This window comes from Saccopteryx leptura, chromosome 1 (genome assembly GCF_036850995.1).
Source record: "Saccopteryx leptura isolate mSacLep1 chromosome 1, mSacLep1_pri_phased_curated, whole genome shotgun sequence".
NCBI classification, from domain to species: Eukaryota; Metazoa; Chordata; class Mammalia; order Chiroptera; family Emballonuridae; genus Saccopteryx; species Saccopteryx leptura.
The window spans coordinates 5,593,395-5,612,277 of record NC_089503.1 but is presented as its reverse complement, the minus strand read 5'-3'; the positions used below and the strand labels follow the sequence as shown (position 1 = coordinate 5,612,277).

The following is an 18,883-nucleotide window of genomic DNA, read 5'->3' as shown; positions in this document are numbered from 1 at the left end:
TTGCCACGAGCAGCCTCGGGGGTCACCTGTGGGCAACAGCCTCGGCGAGTGGTCTCAGGGCCCAGGCCGGTGGCTCTCTCTTTGCGGCCCTGGACAGAACGCCCTGCTACTTCCCTGCTGGGCCCGGCCTTCTCCAGACCGCCAGGAAAACGGGCTGAGCTGCGGCTCCCTTCCCGGCGTCCTGGTCTCGGCGTTGTTCTCAGCAAACTCAAATGAGAACCTCACATTCTCTGCAGTGAAGGGGGTGTGCAAGGCCCCGTTTTGCAGTCAGTTAACACTGGCAGATTCATCGGGCATTTAATCACTGCCTCAGCTACACGGAGGCTTCATTCGAAGGGACACTGATAATGGGGCTCCCTGATAGGGGGTATGCTCGTGGCTTTGTGTTGACACGGTTCCTGGAGGCCGGGGGCCGGGCGCACGTGGCTCCCGGCAGCTCTGTGCCCGTTGGGCGCACCCTGCTGCAGTCTGCTGATGGTCACAGCCACACAATCCCAGAAGCTTTGGAACTGGAGGTTAGATGCCCCCAGTCGCAGCTGCCCCCACCCCGTACCCCATCTTCCCTCCCTGGCACTGATGGTCTTGCTCACTGGAAGTCTGTGCCCTGTGACCCCAGGGGGACGAGTCCCGCATCTGTTTTCTCCACCCCGACCTCTGGCACCTGGTCTAGGGCCTGGCTGAAAGTAGCCGCCCACAAAGGTGATGGTGAGGTGGCCAGTCTGGCGGGGCAGCGCACCAACCTGGGCTTCCGGCGTGTGCCATCTCCAGGGATTGATGTGTTTGTGGGACCTTATTTTCCCGCTTGCTGCTGTGTGCCCTTGGGCGGGGAGCTTAACCTTTCTGTGCACCAGGTTCTTCCTCAGTGAAATGGGGGCAGAATCATACCTTCGGGGTTGGTGTGAGGATGGTGCTGTTTTGGGTGATGGTGTCTGGAAGCTCATGGGAACAGGGATGGGCAAGACAGGCTCAAAGTACATTTGGGGACCGTGCGTTGGTTTCCATGAGGGACCGGCGTTTTCTGTGCGGTTGTGGTGGAAGTGCCACTTGAGGTCAAGTGGGGTTTGACATACACTCTTAGGTCGAGTAGGATGAGGCTGCCTGGGAGCCTGGCAGTCTCTTAGGCCAGTTTTGCAGATGCCCTCTTGGATCGCGCCCCGCCTGGCTGTGCCCTGGGGGCTCCCCGTGTCGCCCGTGGTGGCGGATGAAGCCAGAACCTTCCATGGAGTTTGGTTTATAGTCCCTTTAATGTCAGAGCGAGACAGGGACTTATACACTGTTAGGTCAGGCTGATTCTTCACTACAGATGAGGAAATCAAGGCCCAGAGAGGGTTAGGCACCTGCCCAAAGTCACACAGCAGAGGCAGTGCCAGGAGAGGTTTCTGCCCTGAATTCTCCCTGCTTGTTCTAGGATGTTGGCACTTGCTCTGAGTGTTGGCCTTGTGCTGGGGCTGTGGTGAGTGAGGGGGCATGTTCCAGAATCCCCATGAGCCAGTAAGGGTGGTGCCCAGGCAGAGGAGCCAACGTTACATGAATGCGTGGTCAGCCTATCCACTGGGGAGGCAGGGCGGGGGTGGGGGGAGGAGGAATGTGACCTGGGCCCTGAAGGACAGGTCAGATGTCAACAGAACATTTTGGGAATGCAGCCCAGAAGAAGACAGTCTGTTGAAATTCAGAATTCCCCTCCTCTCCTTCCAACACACATCAAATCAGAACTTGCCTGAATACCTCTTAACTAAAGCTGAATGTGGATCTCAGACGTGTCCAGTATAGTCGAGCACCTTCTGAGTCTCCCCTGTTGCCTCATTTTTCCCACGACCTGCCTCAGTTTCCCAGGTCCTGGGTTCATGAAGTCATTGCTGTCGCACGTGCGCCCTCTAGTGGAAGAATTGGCAAATGAACGCGGGGCCTGGGAGCAGGAGAGTCAGACCTTGCCTTGATTTGAAACGAATGCAGGGCACCAATTCCGAGGGCTTGGACCTTGTGGCAAGAAGCTGGCTCCCCGGAGTGCAGGAGACCATCTGTGGCTTGACTGGGCAGCTGGCGGGGCCTGGGGGCCTGGGTGTGAGGGGGAGGTGTCGTACCAGGCTGGTTCTGTCCTTGTCTGCACCAGGCATGTGGCCCCAAAGTGCCGGAAGTGGCTTCTGGGCCTGATCTTCTTGGTTCTGTGGGTCTGTGAGACCAGAAGGGGCCAGAATGACCAGGTGAATGATGACCCAGCTCTGGGTAGAGGGCCACATGCTGAGCCCAGCAGTCTCCAGAGGTGTCCAGGTCAGGGTTGGGGAGCACTCCTGGGTCCCCGAGTCCATATGAGGCTCCATGTGCCACTTCTGCTGGAAGTTCTGACACGACGTCCCGGTTGGGAGGATCCCGGACAGTCAGGTGTTAATCCTGCTGGGTGACAAAGAAGAAACCTGGGTGCTGTCCCCACGGCGCTCACCCCTGTCCCTGAGGCGGCCACCTAGGACGGCATTGGAGTGTGCAGTGACGTGTGGCTGTGGGGTGTGAAGCCGCCTCGTGGGGTGGACCTCAGGGGAGAAGGGGCATGTGAGCTGAGCCACCAAGGGTGAGCACATTGAGAAGGTGGGGCCCAGTGGGCACTTTGAGGGGTATGGCCAGCAAGTGGGGTCTGGAGCCCAGTGCCCACGTAGGACTTAGAGTTGGGACTGGTTTGTAGCCAAGATTGGAGCTTGCAGGGGGACCAAGTGTGAGGCAGCTCTTATGCTGTGCAGTGGTTGAAACCAGATGGCTGTGTGGCTTTCAGCTGATAGCTTAACCTCTCTGTGCCTCTGTTTTCTCACCTGTAACATGGTGATAGAAATAGTGCCTGCCTCATAGAGCTCCTATGAGGATGGACTCGTGACCGAGAAGACATTACCTGCTGTGGCAGGGAAGCCCCTGGGGACCTGCGGAGCCCTCCCCTGACGCGTCCACCCCGGGAGCAACCTCTTTTCCTGCCGCCGGTCTCTTACCCCACTGCCCGTGGTGTGTGATGTGTCCACAGGGGCCGAGGAGGTGTTGCTGCTGGCCCGGCGGACGGACCTGCGGAGGATCTCACTGGACACGCCGGACTTCACCGACATCGTCCTGCAGGTTGAGGACATCCGGCACGCCATCGCTATTGACTATGACCCGCTGGAGGGCTACGTCTACTGGACAGACGACGAGGTGCGGGCCATCCGCAGGGCGTACCTGGACGGGTCGGGGGCGCAGACGCTGGTCAACACCGAGATCAACGACCCCGACGGCATCGCGGTTGACTGGGTGGCCCGAAACCTCTACTGGACCGACACGGGCACCGACCGCATCGAGGTGACGCGCCTCAATGGCACCTCTCGCAAGATCCTGGTGTCCGAGGACCTGGATGAGCCCCGTGCCATCGCACTGCACCCGGTGATGGGGTAAGGCTGGCGGGGCGGGGGGGCCTCCCCGCCTGGCTGGGGCTGGCAGCCAGGCTAAACAGAAGTTCTGCAATTTTCTCCTGCGTCAGAATCCCCTGGAGAAGGGGTCCTTGAAACACACATGGCTGGGCCTGCTCCCAGAGTTCTGATTCGGGAGGCTGGGTGAAACCTGAGGATTTGCATTTCTTTTCTTCTTCTTCTTCTTCTTCTTCTTATTATTATTATTATTTGTGGGGAGGGGAGGCAGACAGACTCCCACATGTGCCCCAACTAGGATACACCTGGCAAGCCTCCTATTGGTCAGTGTTCTGCCCATTTGGGGCGTTGCTCTGTTGCTTAGCAACCAAGCTCTTCTTAGTTCCTGTGGTGGGTGGAGGGCATGGAGCCATCCTCAGTGCCAGGGGCCAACTGGCTCTAATTGAGCCATGGCTGCAGGAGGGGAAGAAAGAGAGAGAGAGAGAGAGAGAGAGAGAGAGAGAGAGAGAGAAGAGGGGGAGGGGTAGAGAAGCAGCAGATGGGTGCTTCTCCTGTGTGCCTTGACCAAGAATTACACCTGGGATATCTACATGGTGGGCCGATGATCTGCCACTGAACCAGGGCCGGAGCTTGTATTTCTTTTTTTTTTTTTTTTTTGTATTTTTCTGAAGCTGGAAATGGGGAGAGACAGTCAGAGAGACTCCCGCATGCGCCCAACCGGTATCCACCTGGCACGCCCACCAGGGGCGACGCTCTGCCCACCAGGGGGCGATGCTCTGCCCCTCTGGGGCATCGCTCTGCCGCGACCAGAGCCACTCTAGCGCCTGGGGCAGAGGCCAAGGAGCCATGCCATCCCCAGCACCCGGGCCATCTTTGCTCCAATGGAGCCTTGGCTGTGGAAGAGGAAGAGAGAGACAGAGAGGAAGGGGGGGGGTGGAGAAGCAGATGGGCGCCTCTCCTATGTGCCCTGGCCGGGAATCGAACCCGGGTCCCCCGCACGCTAGGCCGACGCTCTACCGCTGAGCAAACCGGCCAGGGCCAGAACTTGTATTTCTAACACAATCTCAGGGATGCTTCTGCTGCTGGTCTGGGGACCAGACTTTGGGAAGCTCTGAGACAGATTGTTATGGATAGTATATGTATAGAAAGTCCTGGAGCCTGACCAAGCAGTGGCGCAGTGGATAGAGCGTTGGACTGGGATGTGGAGGACCCAGGTTCAAGACCCAAAGGTCGCCAGCTTGAGCGCGGGCTCATCTGGTTTGAGCAAAAAGCTCACCAGCTTGGACCCAAGGTCGCTGGCTCAAGCAAGGGGTTACTCGGTCTGCTGAAGGCCTGCGGTCAAGGCACATATGAGAAAGCAATCAATGAACAACTAAGGTGTCGCAACGAAAAACTGATGATTGATGCTTCTCATCTCTCTTCATTCCTGTCTGTCTGTCCCTGTCTATCCCTCTCTCTGACTCTCTCTCTGTCTCAAAAAAAAAAGTCCTGGACACCTTGGAAAGTCCTTCCTTCCCTGGGCGTCAGTCTTCGTCGTATCTGTACACTGATACAGCCGCAGGGTGATTTCTGGGCTGACCTGGTGGTGGTAGGGGTGACGTGTTTGTAGGCGCCTGGCCTCTGCTAAGTATGCCACACGCTTCAGTGATACCGCAGTTCCGTCTTTTCTTCCCCCTCCACCCCCTGTGGCACGTTGTGCCGTGGAGGAGGCTGAGGCCCAGAGAGGTTAAAGGACTTACTCAAGGTCATCCGTCCCGTTGGCCAGCATTTCCTGACCTTCTTCCGTGTGATCGGGACGGGTGCGGTTCTCAGCCCTGGGGATCAAGACAGACGGACACCGTCACGGACATGTGCTTCTTCCCCAGCCTCATGTACTGGACGGACTGGGGGGAAAACCCCAAGATCGAGTGCGCCAACCTGGACGGGCAGGAGCGGCATGTCCTGGTCAACACGTCCCTCGGCTGGCCCAACGGCTTGGCCCTGGACCTGCAGGAGGGGAAGCTCTACTGGGGAGACGCCAAGACGGACAAGATTGAGGTGAGCCGTCCCCACGGGTGAGCGTCAGGTCACGACACAGTGACACAGTTCAGGACAGCCGGGCAGCCCAGCCATCCTCGGGCACTGAGTTCTGTGTCTGGCTGCCTGCCCCACCCCGGCCTGGGCTTGGTTAGTCAGCCAGAGGGAATCCTTGAAGTAATAACTTATTAACGATACATTTCTGACACAGAAGAAAGACCTTTAAGGAGGTGTATAGCCGAGTTAATAGCATCGTCGGCTGTACTGTGGTTAAGATGTTATCATAGAGGAAGCTGGGCAAAGGGTACACGGGAACCCTCAGCTGTGGGCCTGACTCCTTTTTTCTTAAAAAGACTTTATTTATTGATTTTTACTAGGAGAGGAGAAAGAGGGAGGGTCACGGGGAGTGAGAACTTTCAACTCATAGTTACTTCATTTTAGTTGTCCATTGCTTATCCTATGTGCCTTGACCCGGCTAGCCCGTGGTTTCAAGCCCATGACCTCAGCGTTCCAGGTGGATGCTTTATCCACCGCGCCACCACAAGCCAGGCAATGGCTTCGTCTTTTAATTTTTCCATTGATTTGAAAGAGAGAGAGAGAAGCATCAACTCGTTCCACTGAGTTGTTCTATTTAGTTGTGCACTCATTGGTCGCATCTTGTACGTGCCCTGACCGGGGATTGAACCTGTGACTTCATTGCATCAGAATGACACTGTATTCACTGACCCCCCTGGCCAGGGCTTTGTGTGATTTCTTGTGAGTTTTAAACTATATCAGTATACAAAGTTGTAATAAAAAATAAATACAGTGTGTCCGCAAAGTCATGGTGCACTTTTGACTGGTCACAGGAAAGCAACAAAAGACTAGAGATGTGAAATCTGCACCAAATAAAAGGAGAACCCTCCCAGTTTCTGTAGGATGATGTGGCAGCATGTGCGCATGCGCAAAGGATGACGTAACACCATGTATACAGCAGAGCAGCCCACGGCCATGCCAGTCGAGATGTGGACGGTACAGAGGAAAGTTCAGTGTGTTCTGTGGCTCGCTAAATTTGAATCCGTGACCAAAGTACAACATGAATATTGGCGCGTTTATAACGAAGTGCCACCACATAGGAATAACATTACTCGGTGGGATAAGCAGTTGAAGGAAACCAGCAGTTTGGTGGAGAAACCCCGTTCTGGTAGGCCATCAGTCAGTGACGAGTCTGTAGAGGCTACACGGGATAGCTACCTAAGGAGCCCTAAAAAATCTGTGAGTGAGCCCACATCGAACTCACTGAATAGGTATGAAACTGGGAGAGTGTTCCTTTTATTTAGTGCAGATTTCACATTTCTATCGTCTTTTGTTGCTTTCCTGTGACAGGTCAAAAGTACACCATGACTTTACGGACACACTGTAGTACTCACACACCCACCACCCAACTTAAAGACATAGCATGTTATCTATATAGTTGAAGCCAGGGGGTGACCACCGTCCTGTAATTGGTGACTCATTCTCGAGCAGTAAGACATTCTCCTGTACCACGTGGCTGTCACCCTGAGCAGTCCGTAGTCTTGGCTCTGCATGACTTTATGTGACTCATTTAAGTGGTGTCCCGGATGCATTTCTTAGCAGCTTGCTTTTTGCTCACGAGGACATTTTGTCAGACGTGCTCTTGATGACACAGTAGTTAAATTTGTCCCTATCACAGGGAACTTACTGACGTCCGCGCCTCTCCTCGGCACGAGTGCCTCCCTCAATTCCAGTAGCTTCTGGGCGGGTCTTGTCTGTGTCTGGTCACATTACTGCTTGTTGCCCTCACCATCTAGAGGGGTCACCTTTGCTCTTCCCATGGCTCCATGGGGAGACCCCCACTGGGCTGCTTGCGGCAGGGGGGGCAGAAGCGAGAATACGGGTGTGTGTTCATGTTGCAGGTTTTTTTTTTTGTTTGTTTTTTTTTTACAGAGGCAGAGATAGACAGGGACAGACAGACAGGAACGGAGAGAGATGAGAAGCATCAATCAGTTTCTCGTTGTGCGTTGCGACTTCTTAGTTGTTCATTGATTGCTTTCTCACATGTGCCTTGACCACGGGCCTTCAGCAGACTGAGTAACCCCCTGCTGGAGTGAGCGACCTTGGGTCTAAGCTGGTGAGCTCTTTGCTCAAGCCAGATGAGCCCATGCTCAAGCTAGCGACCTCGGGGTCTCGAACCTGGGTCCTTCCGCATCCCAGTTCGCCGCTCTATCCACTGTGCTACCACCTGGTCAGGCATGTTGCAGGTTTTTGAGTGATACTCCTGAGCAGTGATGTGAAGGGGGCTCAGGACTGGTGGACGCCTCTCCCGCACAATCCCAAGTAGCTGTAGTTGTAGCCATTTCCTGTTAGAGTTTCCTATAAATGGTTATTTTTAAAGGGATCTTGTTGGCTCTGGCCAGTTAGCTCAGTTGATTAGAGCATCGCCTTGTTACGCCAAGGTTACAGGTTCAATCCCCGGTCAGGGCACATGCAAGAATCAACCAATGAATGCATAACTAAGTGGAACAATGAATTGATGTTTCTCTTTTCCTTCCTTCCTTCTTTCCTCTTCTCTCTCTATAAAGTCAATAAAACAAATAAATAAAGGACCTTGTTTGTTGCTAAAGGGAGTTTGAAGACACTTGTTCCCCCAGCTTCTCAGCCTGAAAGCGAGACCCTTGTTCCTGGCGGGGTCAGTGGGGGCAGGGCGGGGCTGCATCTGCCCCAACCCCACCTGCTGGGGAGCGGGTTGGGTTGCGAGCGTCTGGCCAACACCACAGGACACGGACACGGTGCAGACATTGCTCCCGTTACTTCCACAGTGCTGTGTTGCGGTTTTCATTGGGGTGAAATAAACATGTTGGCCGTTTTAACCGTTTCACAGTGCACGCAGTTCGGGCATCTAGTACACTCACAACATGTGCCCCCGTCACCGCCACCCAGTTCCAGAGCGTGGTCGCCGCCCGAAGCCCCACCCGCACGAGTGGTTGCTTCTCCACTCTCCTCCCCAGCCCTGCACCCGCTGACCTGTCTGTCTCTGTGGAGGGGCCTGTTCTGGGCATGCCCCGGGGGTGGGATCCTGCAATACACGGCCTTCGGTGGCTGTCTGGCTTCTTTGTTTTTTTTTTTAACAGAGACAGAGAGAGGGATAGACAGGGACAGTCAGGAAGGAAGAGATGAGAAGCATCAATCATTAGTTTTTCGTTACGCATTGTGACACCTTAGTTGTTCATTGATTGCTTTCTCATATGTGCCTTGACTGCGGGCCTTCAGCAGACCGAGTAACCCCTTGCTTGAGCCAGTGACCTTGGGTCCAAGCTGGTGAATTTTTGCTCAAACCAGATGAGCCCACGCTCAAGCTGGCGACCTCGGGGTCTCGAACCTGGCTCTTCCGCACCCCAGTCTGACGCTCTATCCACTGCGCCACCGCCTGGTCAGGCTGTCTGGCTTCTTTTGAATATCCTGTTTCCGGGGCTCCCCCGGGTCCTAGCGGGGGTCAGTGCCGCATCCCTCTTAACGGTCGAATAATCTTCCAGTGTATGGCTAGGCCCGTGGTCTCCTGTGGATGGACACTCAGGCTTTGTTCCGGGTGTCTGGTGATTGTGAACAATGCTGCTGTGAGCATTTGTGTACAGGCCTTTGTGTGGGCGCCTGTTTGTGGTTCTTTTAGGTGTTTACCTCGGCGTGGCGCTGGTGGGTCACCCAGTACCTTTACGTTTCCTTTACTGAGGGCCGTCAGGCTCTTCACAGTCTGTTCCGGGGGACGTGTGGGTTCTGATTTCAGCGGATCCTCGCCGACTCGTCCTTTTTCATTTTCGTTGCCATCCCAGCGGGTGTGCTTTGCTGTCTCGTGGTGTTGGTTTGCGTTGTCCTGATGACAAATATTGTTAGAATACCTTTTCTTTTATTTATTTATTTATTTAAAAATTATTTTTTAAGTGAGAGGAGGGGAGATAGACAAACTCCCACATGTGCCCTGACCAGAATCCACCTGGCACCCCGTCTGGGGCCTATGCTCACAACTGAGCTATTTTTAGCACCTGAGGCAGAGGCTCCACGGGGCCATCCTCGGTGCCCAGGGCCGATATGCATGAATCAATCAAGCCATGGCTGTGGGAAGGGAAGAGAGAGAAAGAGGGAAGGGAAAGAGGAGGGGAGGAAAAGCAGATGGGCGCCTCTCCTCTGTGCCCCCGGGCACTGAACCTGGGATATCCACACACCCGGCCCACACTACCGCTGAGCCAACTGGCCGGGGGTGTGCTTTTCTTTTCTTTTTTTATTTTATTTTATTTATTTATTTATTTATTTTTAATGGGGTGACATCAGTAAATCAAGATACATATATTCAAAGATAACATGTCCAGGTTATCTTGTCGTTCAATTATGTTGCATACCCATCACCCAAAGTCAGATTGTCCTCTGTCACCTTCTATCTAGTTCTCTTTGTGCCCCTCCCCCTCCCCCTCCCCCGGGTGTGATTTTCTTAATAACATTTTTCTTTTCTTTGGCTCGCTTTATTGTAAGAACACAGTATGTAACACATATGTGAAATAATGTGTTAATTGACTGTGTTATTGATGAGGCTTCCAGTCAACAGTGTAGGCTATTAGTAGTTAAGTTTTGTGAAGTCGGGATTTGTGACTGCACGGGGCGGTTGGCGCCCCTATTGCTGTGTTGTTTGAGGGCCGCCTGTGCTGCTACCCTGGGGGGCTCCTCACAATAATCCCTTCCACCCGAACCCTACCATCCCAGGGAGGCTGCAGCTCATCGGAACCACCTGTGTGGGGAGCTGCTTTCAGGGTCCAGACATGGGCCGAGGGCCTTTCTATCCCTACTTAGTGGCCCCAGAGTGGCCTAGCCGTTGCTCTTTGTTTGGTTAAGTTCCCTGGATGACTGTGGCTGCTCCCCCCAGTCACAGGAGACACTGAGGTCCCTGGGGGGTGCAGGGACTTGCCTGTGGGGCGGAGCTGACCCAGCAGTTTTGTCCTGTCCTGTCCCAACAACAGAGGACCGCAGTGCTTGCGGCTGCACACGCGTTCTATCTGTTCACGCGTGTCTGTTGTGTGTACAACGCAGGGTTTTGGTTTTTCTGATGAGCTGGAGATGCTCCGTCTGCGGGAGGCCTGCTGAGACTCACTCTTGGTTCCTCGTGTCTCTTTTCATCCCGGCCCGAAAGCCCGGCGTTTGAGTGTCACGTTTTATTCGTCTGCCTTTTAAGCATAAGCCTCGCCAGGATCGCCTGTTGTCGGAGTCCTGTCTCCTCCTGTGGGTGTATTTTGGTTGGTTAAGGCATTTGTGTGACAGGATGTTTCTCCTCTGTGGCTTTTGTGGTCGATGCTTTTAATCAGCACGGGCTCTTCAAGAAAAGGGTGGATGGAGCCTGTGCCTCTTGGAGCAGACGGCCGCTGGCGTGTCTGGGGGTGCCAGGCACCTTAGAGACACAGCCCAGACTCAGAACCGGAAGCACCCTCATCTTTCACCTGGTCCCGACCGAACAGGAAGTGAGTCCACAGACGAGTGGGGGATCTTGCCCGGAGCCCGCAGTGCCTTAGTTGTCCAGGCTTTTTATTTTATTTTCCTCTTCTCCTTTTCCAAGTGGACAGGAGGGGAGATAGAGAGAGAGACTCCTGCACGTGCCCAGACCAGGATCCACCCGGCGAGCCCTGTCTGGGGCCGATGTTCTGCCCATCTGGGGTTGTGCTTGAAACTGAGATATTTTTAGCACCTGAGGAGGAGGCTCCACAGAGCCATCCTCAGCGCTTGGGGCTGATACGCTGGAACCAACTGAACCATGGCTGCTGGAGGGAAAGAGAGAGAGAGAGAGAGAGAGAGGAGGGGGAGGGCTGGAGAAGCAGATGGGCACTTCTCTGTGCCCTGACTGGGGAATCGAACCCGGGACATCCACACACTGGGCCGACACTCTACCACTGAGCCAACGGGCCAGGGCCTAGCTGTCCAGACTTCTGAAATGCAGCTCTGTATCTCGGGTGTGGCCTGGGGCCTCTCTGTGTTGCACCTGGGGCAGGCTTTGCCGATCGATGCCAGGACTGCTTCCTGCCGAGCCCAGCCCTGGTCTGAGACCCACACCGTGGTACCGGGCAGCCACCCCCAGTCGATCGCAGTGGTAAGGGAGAAGACACCCGTTAGCCTTACCTGCCTCAAAGCACACTGGCGTCCCAGCACAGCGGCCGCCTCAGGTTGGGGAGAGGCTGTGGGGAGAGGCCCCCAGCGGCCCTCACTGAAAATGCCATTTGCCCAACTCTCTGATGAGTGGTGTCACCGGCTTTGTACGGTGGCCTGCCGAGGTGCAGGCGGAGCTGGGGCTCCCGGGGGGTTGATCCGCCCCATTGCCAGCAGCTCCGGCTCGAGGCTGGGTCAGACCTGTGTCTCCCATCCCGCCAGGTGATCAACGTCGACGGGACGGAGCGGCGGGTCCTCCTGGAGGACAAGCTCCCGCACATCTTTGGCTTCACGCTGCTGGGGGACTTCATCTACTGGACCGACTGGCAGCGGCGGAGCATTGAGCGTGTCCACAAGGTCAAGGCCAGTCGGGACGTCATCATCGACCAGCTGCCCGACCTGATGGGGCTCAAGGCCGTGAACGTGGCCAAGGCCGTCGGTGAGTCCGGTCAGCCTCCAGCCACAGGTCGGCCGGGCCGGCTTGCGTGAGGAAGAACGAAAGGGGCCGCGGCGGCCCGGTGGGGTGCCTCACTCGGGATGGGCAGGACAGGAGGTGGTGGTGATGTTATCTGGTTAGGGACAGGGGTCATGGCAGGGCTGTGCACTGACCGGGGACAGTGACTAGCCAGTGTGTATGGACTAGGGCTGCTGGCAGTCATCGGTGTAAAAATGGCTGACATTTACCGTGTGCCTGCTGTGGGCCTTAGTGCCCAGAGCAGCCCCACATGCTAGTTCTAGTATTGCCTCATGTACGATGCGGAGGAGTTAAAGCCATGCAGCTAACGGTGGCCTGGGTCTGCCCCGGCCTCACACCAAGATTGGCAAAAAACCCATTTCGTACAATTTTGCCCCTTTTTGAAAAGGATTCCAAGTGCATGTCAGCCAGTTGCCCTGGAGAGAGACGCATCCAGGTGCGACGGGGCCAGAGTCGGGGGACTGCGGGTTCCGTGGGGCGCGGGCTCTGTTCCCAGCTGGGCCCCCGGTGCCTGGTACAGCACCAGCACGTCAGAGGTGCTCGGCAGACCTCTGCTGGACGAATGAAGCAATGACCAGCGAGGACCCCGTCCTTGACCTCCAGTGGTTTGCAGTCTGGTGGGTGCGGCGCCCCGTAGCTCTGTGGCTGGGCTGTTGGAGGAATGCCTGGCCCTATAATACAAGGGAGGGCATTTGAGCTGGGGCTCTGAGGAGCAGGTGGGGAGTAGGGTGTGCTGGCAGAAGGGGGGGGGGCTGAGCAAGGGTCGGGAGGTGCGGCTGTGCAGGCTGACCTGGGAGTGGCCACTGCTCCTGCACCTCTGGGACGGGCCTGTAGTCCCGGCCTGTGTCTGTGGGACACAGATGACGGAATTCATGCCCCTTGTTTTACCGGCCACCTTGTACAACACATTCATTGTCCAATGTGGGCGCTAGGGCCCACCTGTGAGAGTGTTTGAAAATACGAAGCTCTAAAGATGGAGGAAAAAAAAGATGTACCATGGGGTGCGATTTCAAGTTGAGAAGTTAGGCTCATCCCTCCTTCCTCTCTCTCTCTCTCTCTCTCTCTCTCTCCTCTCTCTCTCTCTCTCCTTCTCTCTCTCTCCTCTCTTTCCTTCTCTCTCTCTCTCTCCTTCTCTGTCTCTCTTTCTCTCTCTCTCTTTCTCCTCTCTCTCTCCTCTTTCCTTCTCCCTCTCTCCTTCTCTCTCTCTCTCCTCTCTCTTTCCTTCTCTCTCTCTTTCCTTCTCTCTCTCTCTCTCCTCCTCTCTCTCTCTCTCTCTGTCTCTCTTTCCTCTCTCCTTCTCTCTCTCTCTCTCTCCTTTCTTTCTCTCTCTCTCTCTCTCTCTCATCTCAGGATTTACTGAGAGAGATGGGGAAAGGATTCTTTTTTTAGCTAAATACTTAACATTGAACTAGGTTCAGTTTTAGCAGTATCCCAGTAGAACAGGGAGATGAAGAGTCTGGCCAGAAAGAAACGCATGTGCTGAGACTACCATCTGCTTTGATTAAAAAAAAAAAAAAAAAAAAAAAAGACGCCTTTGGCTGTCTTGGGTGAATCTGAGTTTTCAGGGTTGCCCGCGAGTGTCGGTGAATCAGAGGACCTCAGGCTCCAGTCCAGAAAGGCCAGGGGTCCGGGTCTGGGGAGTGACGATTGTCCTGTCCTTGCCTCGCAGTGTTATGGCCACCCAACCGGGGCCGGAGCTCAGGCCAGGAGGCCAGACCTGCTTCTCGTTCTGTCTGAGCTGCTTCCTAACTAGGTCACCGTCAGTAACCTCTCCACACTTTTGTTTCTTTGGCTGAAAAGCAGGGAGGGGCCAGCTTCTACCTCCCAGGTTGTGAGCCAACACACTGGGCCGTCTGGGACCCATTGTTCCTGCCACTCCAGTACCAGGGGGACCCGGGCTCCCGTCGTCTTCGCCCAGGGGTCCCCATTTGTGTCGGGCACACATAAAGCCACAGACGACTGTGGGTCGGCCGCACGCCGCCACCGGGCTGCTGACCCATCGGGCCTGCATGTGTGCGTTGCCTTCCAGGTACGAACCCGTGTGCGGACGGGAACGGGGGGTGCAGCCACCTGTGTTTCTTCACGCCCCGCGCCACCAAGTGCGGCTGCCCCATCGGCCTGGAGCTGCTGAGCGACATGAAGACCTGCATCGTCCCCGAGGCCTTCCTGGTCTTCACCAGCAGGGCCACCATCCACAGGATCTCCCTCGAGACCAACAACAACGACGTGGCCATCCCGCTCACGGGCGTCAAGGAGGCCTCCGCGCTGGACTTCGACGTGTCCAACAACCACATCTACTGGACGGACGTCAGCCTGAAGGTACGGCCCGCGCGGCTCTCCTCTCCTGCGCGCGCCTCTCCTCTCCTGCGCGCGCCTCTCCTCTCCTGCGCGCGCCTCTCCTCTCCTGCGCGCGCCTCTCCTCTCCTGCGCGCGCCTCTCCTCTCCTGCGCGCGCCTCTCCTGCTGGCTGATGGGACAGCCTTGAAGGTGTTTACATTTGAAAACAAGATTAATTGTAACAACTCAAGCCAGTGAAATATCAGCCTATTTTAATAACCTAACGTGAATGATTACGATGAGTGGGTTCCGGGAGGCCCACAAAGGGGCTTTTCTAGAACGACTGTGAAACATTCGCAACTCTGCCCCTCCCGTCACACTGCCCACCCCTCCCAGTGTGCACGCACGCACGCACGCACGCAGCAAACTCTTTATTCAAAATGCAACTATAAACGCTCCTGGGCAGATACAGGAAAGCAGGGTCTGGGGGACTGGTCCGTGGGCCAGCCTCCTGTTTTTTGTAAATAAAGTTTTATCGGAACACTGCGATGTCCACTTGTTTGTGGATTGTCCACGCCTGCTGCGGTACCAGTGGGCTCAGTTGTGACCGATCTGTGTGCCCTGTGAAGCCTGAGCTATTTGCTGTGTGCCCCTTGACAGGAAAAGTTTGCTAACCCCTATTCTGAAGTACAGTATTGAACAACTAAAACAGGTCAGTCAGTCATCTATCTTTTGTGCTACCATTTATATGACGTCTCTTAAAGATATTTCTGATTATATTTTATTTTTTAGTTAGTGAGAGAGAGAGACAGAGACAGAGAGAGGCAGAGAGACAGGAAGGGAGGGAGATGAGAAGCATCAATGTGTAATTGCATCACGTTAGTTGTTCATTAATTGCTTTCTCATACGTGCCTTGACTAGGGGGGTGGAGGCTTTAAGCCAGTGACCTTGGGGTCATGTCTAGGATCTCACATTCAAGCTGGTGAACCTGTGCTCAAGCCGGCAACCTTGGGCTTTTGAGCCTGGGACCCCAGCATCCCAGGTCGACGCTGTATTCGCTGCACCACCACCAATCAGGCAATATTTTCCCTGATTTTAAAAGCCACTGCCTGACCTGTGGTGGCGCAGTGGATAAAGCATTGACCTGGAAATGCTGAGGTTGCCGGTTCGAAACCCTGGGCTTGCCTGGTCAAGGCACATATGGCAGTTGATGCTTCCAGCTCCTCCCCCCTTCTCTCTTTCCTCTCTAAAAATGAATAAATAGCCCTGGCCGGTTGCCTCAGCGGTAGAGCATCGGCCTAGCGTGCGGAGGACCCGGGTTCGATTCCCAGCCAGGGCACACAGGAGAAGCGCCCATTTGCTTCTCCACCCCTCTGCCGCACCTTCCTCTCTGTCTCTCTCTTCCCCTCCCGCAGCCAAGGCTCCATTGGAGCAAAGATGGCCCGGGCGCTGGGGATGGCTCTGTGGCCTCTGCCTCAGGCGCTAGAGTGGCTCTGGTCGCAACATGGCGACGCCCAGGATGGGCAGAGCATCGCCCCCTGGTGGGCAGAGCGTCGCCCCATGGTGGCACGTGCCGGGTGGATCCCGGTCGGGCGCATGCGGGAGTCTGTCTGACTGTCTCTCCCTGTTTCCAGCTTCAGAAATATGCAAAAAAAAAAAAGAAATATCTCCTAATTTTTGTGAGCAGTATATATAGTACGTAATTTATGTATGACTTATTTTACTTTGTGAGCGCATAAAAATACATAGCTAAGTATTAAGTATAGCCATGTATTTTTTCTAAAGTGTTTATTACTTTGCTACATTTGAAAAGTTTATTTAAAAACTGTAGAAATGTTGTTGACCTGGCCCCAGATGTGGTGAGTGGTGGCTCCAGGTGGCCGAGCAGCTCATAGGTCAGTGTCTGCCCCGGTGCTGGTTCCTCACCCGTGGCCCTGTGTCCTCCCCCACCCTCTGCTCCCAGACCATCAGCCGCGCCTTCCTGAACGGGAGCTCGGTGGAGCACGTGATCGAGTTCGGCCTCGACTACCCGGAAGGCATGGCCGTCGACTGGATGGGCAAGAACCTCTACTGGGCGGACACCGGGACCAACAGGATCGAGGTGGCCCGGCTGGACGGGCAGTTCCGGCAGGTCCTCGTGTGGAGGGACTTGGATAACCCGAGGTCGCTGGCGCTGGACCCCACCAAAGGGTAAGGGGTCATGTTTGTCTGGCACACGTGTCATTGTCCCCCTCCCACCTCTCTATGTCAGCCAGCCCGGTGGGGACCAGCCACCAAGGTGAGTGACTGCCTTGCTGCTTCTCTGTATGAGAGCCGTGCTGACCACCTCTAGCTCGGAGGTGGCCGGGGCTGGCGAGGCCCTTGGAGATGATCTAGCTCGTTTCACAGAGGGGAAACTGAGGTCCAGAGCGGAAGGAAGCAATGGCAGCCACTGTGTTGGGTACGGTGCTGGGCGTTTTCCTGTAGGTCATCCACTGCTGTGTCCAGGAGGCCTGTACGGGGCAGGTGTTTTTGTCCATGACTCTATAGAGGTGGACGCTGAGGCTCAGAGAAGCTGAGTGACCTACCCAAAGTTTCATAACTGATTAGAGCAGGGCGCGGCCAAGAGAAGTCCTGTGTCCCGCGTCACCGGACCGCCTCTCAGAGCTGGCTTTGAGCTCCTTGGATTCCAGGCTTCGTGCTGGCCCCTTCTTTAGCTGAGGGCTGGCACCTGTGGTTTATCTGTCGGAGGCCTGGGCTCTGCCCCTGGCGCTGGGGCAGAGGGGCCAGGGTGGGGTCTCCCTCCGCCTGGCCTCCTTTTCTGAGCAGCTGACCCATTCCATAAAGCACCAGCAGCACGTATGGGGCACCTCAGACCCTGTCACTGTCACCTGATCTGTTAGGGAAGCAAAGGTCCCAGGATGACAGGACAAAGAGGTCCAGGTTTTAGCGAAAGGGCATGTCACGTGGGCCTGGTTCTGGAGTGTGGGTGTGCGCGTCCTCTCCTGGAGCTGTGAGGGGGCGGGAGGGGTGTTCGAACCCTGGCCCCGGAGCGCCTGCTGCCCCAGGGTCCTCTTTCCTACTCGCTTTGGGTAACGGGGCCTTGCATCCTGCTTTGCCCATGTTCACCCTGGTTCCCCTGTTGCCTGGCGTCTTGTCTTGTTTAGTTAGCATTGGTCTCTGACAAAAGCAGCCCCGCCCGGTCATTCTGCTCCACGGTGATCTCGTCTGTGCACCTGTCAGGGTCTGTAAACGGGGTGATCACAGTCACCCTGCGGGGGCGCCACTGCGGGAATTCAGGAGGCTGGAGGGAGCAAGGTGACGGCCTCTGGAGGGACGGCAGGTGGTATGGCGCTCTGGGGTCTCCCCTGCTTTCCTGGTGGGGTGTTGTAGATGCAGCTTTCTCTGGGATGGGGCGGCGCTGGCTTAGGAGATGGCGGCGATCGTGTTTCCTGCCCTGCCGTGATGGTGGACGCACCTCAGCCCGCCCTCCCTTTCTTCCCTGTGTCTTCCAGCTACATCTACTGGACCGAGTGGGGCGGCAAGCCGAGGATCGTGCGGGCCTTCATGGACGGGACCAACTGCATGACGCTGGTGGACAAGGTGGGCCGGGCCAATGACCTCACCATTGACTATGCTGACCAGCGTCTCTACTGGACTGACCTGGACACCAACATGATCGAGTCGTCTAACATGCTGGGTGAGGGCCGGCCATGTGGGTCCTGCGGGGGCGGGATGTCCTTGGTCTGGAGCGTTGGGTCACCTGTCAGCCCCCTCTGCACTGAGCCCCCTGGCCTGCGAGTCCCCAGGCCCCACGGGAGGTATGGACACGCTCCGAGTGCCCAGCCAGCCTCACCCCTCTCCAGGGTGTCCTGTCCACAGAGGCTCTAGTCACTGCTGTTTCTGGCACTGAAAGCTGAGTTCCCAGCTAAGTCCTGGGCCGGGACTCTGATTGGACACAACACCACATGACGGAAGTTTTTGTTGGTGTGGAAACTGAGGCCCAGGGAGGTCACAGGACTTGTCTAAGGTCACAGAGCAGCACCACACAGACTTCACTCTGAGTACCTACTGTGTACTAGCTCTTGTGCTGTGACTACTGACTGGCCACACCCAATACCCTGGGTTTGGTAAAAAAAAAAAAAATAATAATAATAATAAAGTAAAAAATAAAAATTGAAGAAATACCTTGTTTCAGGTCATCCAGCAGCAGGGGCTAATGTGAACCCAGAGCGTGTAGCTCCGAGCTCTGCAGTGCTGGAGGGGCGTGGTCACGTCAGCTCGCTGGGGAGCTGGGCTGCACTCTATAGTGGGGAGACTCGGGCTTCCTCCCTGCTCGCTGCCGCTGTCACCCGGGGTGGGCGTGGGCGTGTTACAGAGGAGGAAACGGAGGCATAGGTTGGGCTGGATGGCTTGTCCCAGGTTTCATGGGGGCAGAGCTGGGGCCCCAGCATCCTGGTTTTCGCCTGGGGCAGGCCACAGCCACCCTGCCCACTGCTAGTCCTGGTTGGGGAGGCCAGTGGCCAGCTTTGAACATCTCTGGGCCCGCCACCATGGCCCCGCCGGGAATTACGGGGAGCTAGCGC

General features: G+C 55.8%; 1 protein-coding gene across 1 annotated transcript in view; it reads left to right on the top strand.

Annotated features, from left to right (window-relative positions):
- Window positions 1-18,883, top strand: part of LRP5 (LDL receptor related protein 5) — a 118,372-nt gene that overhangs the window by 69,302 nt on the left and 30,187 nt on the right. Inside the window, exons 6-11 of the mRNA XM_066385798.1 lie at window positions 3,002-3,398; window positions 5,240-5,411; window positions 11,790-12,006; window positions 14,072-14,361; window positions 16,282-16,508; window positions 17,813-17,997. Coding sequence (XP_066241895.1) covers window positions 3,002-3,398; window positions 5,240-5,411; window positions 11,790-12,006; window positions 14,072-14,361; window positions 16,282-16,508; window positions 17,813-17,997 — 1,488 coding nt within the window. The remainder of the gene's footprint in view (window positions 1-3,001; window positions 3,399-5,239; window positions 5,412-11,789; window positions 12,007-14,071; window positions 14,362-16,281; window positions 16,509-17,812; window positions 17,998-18,883) is intronic.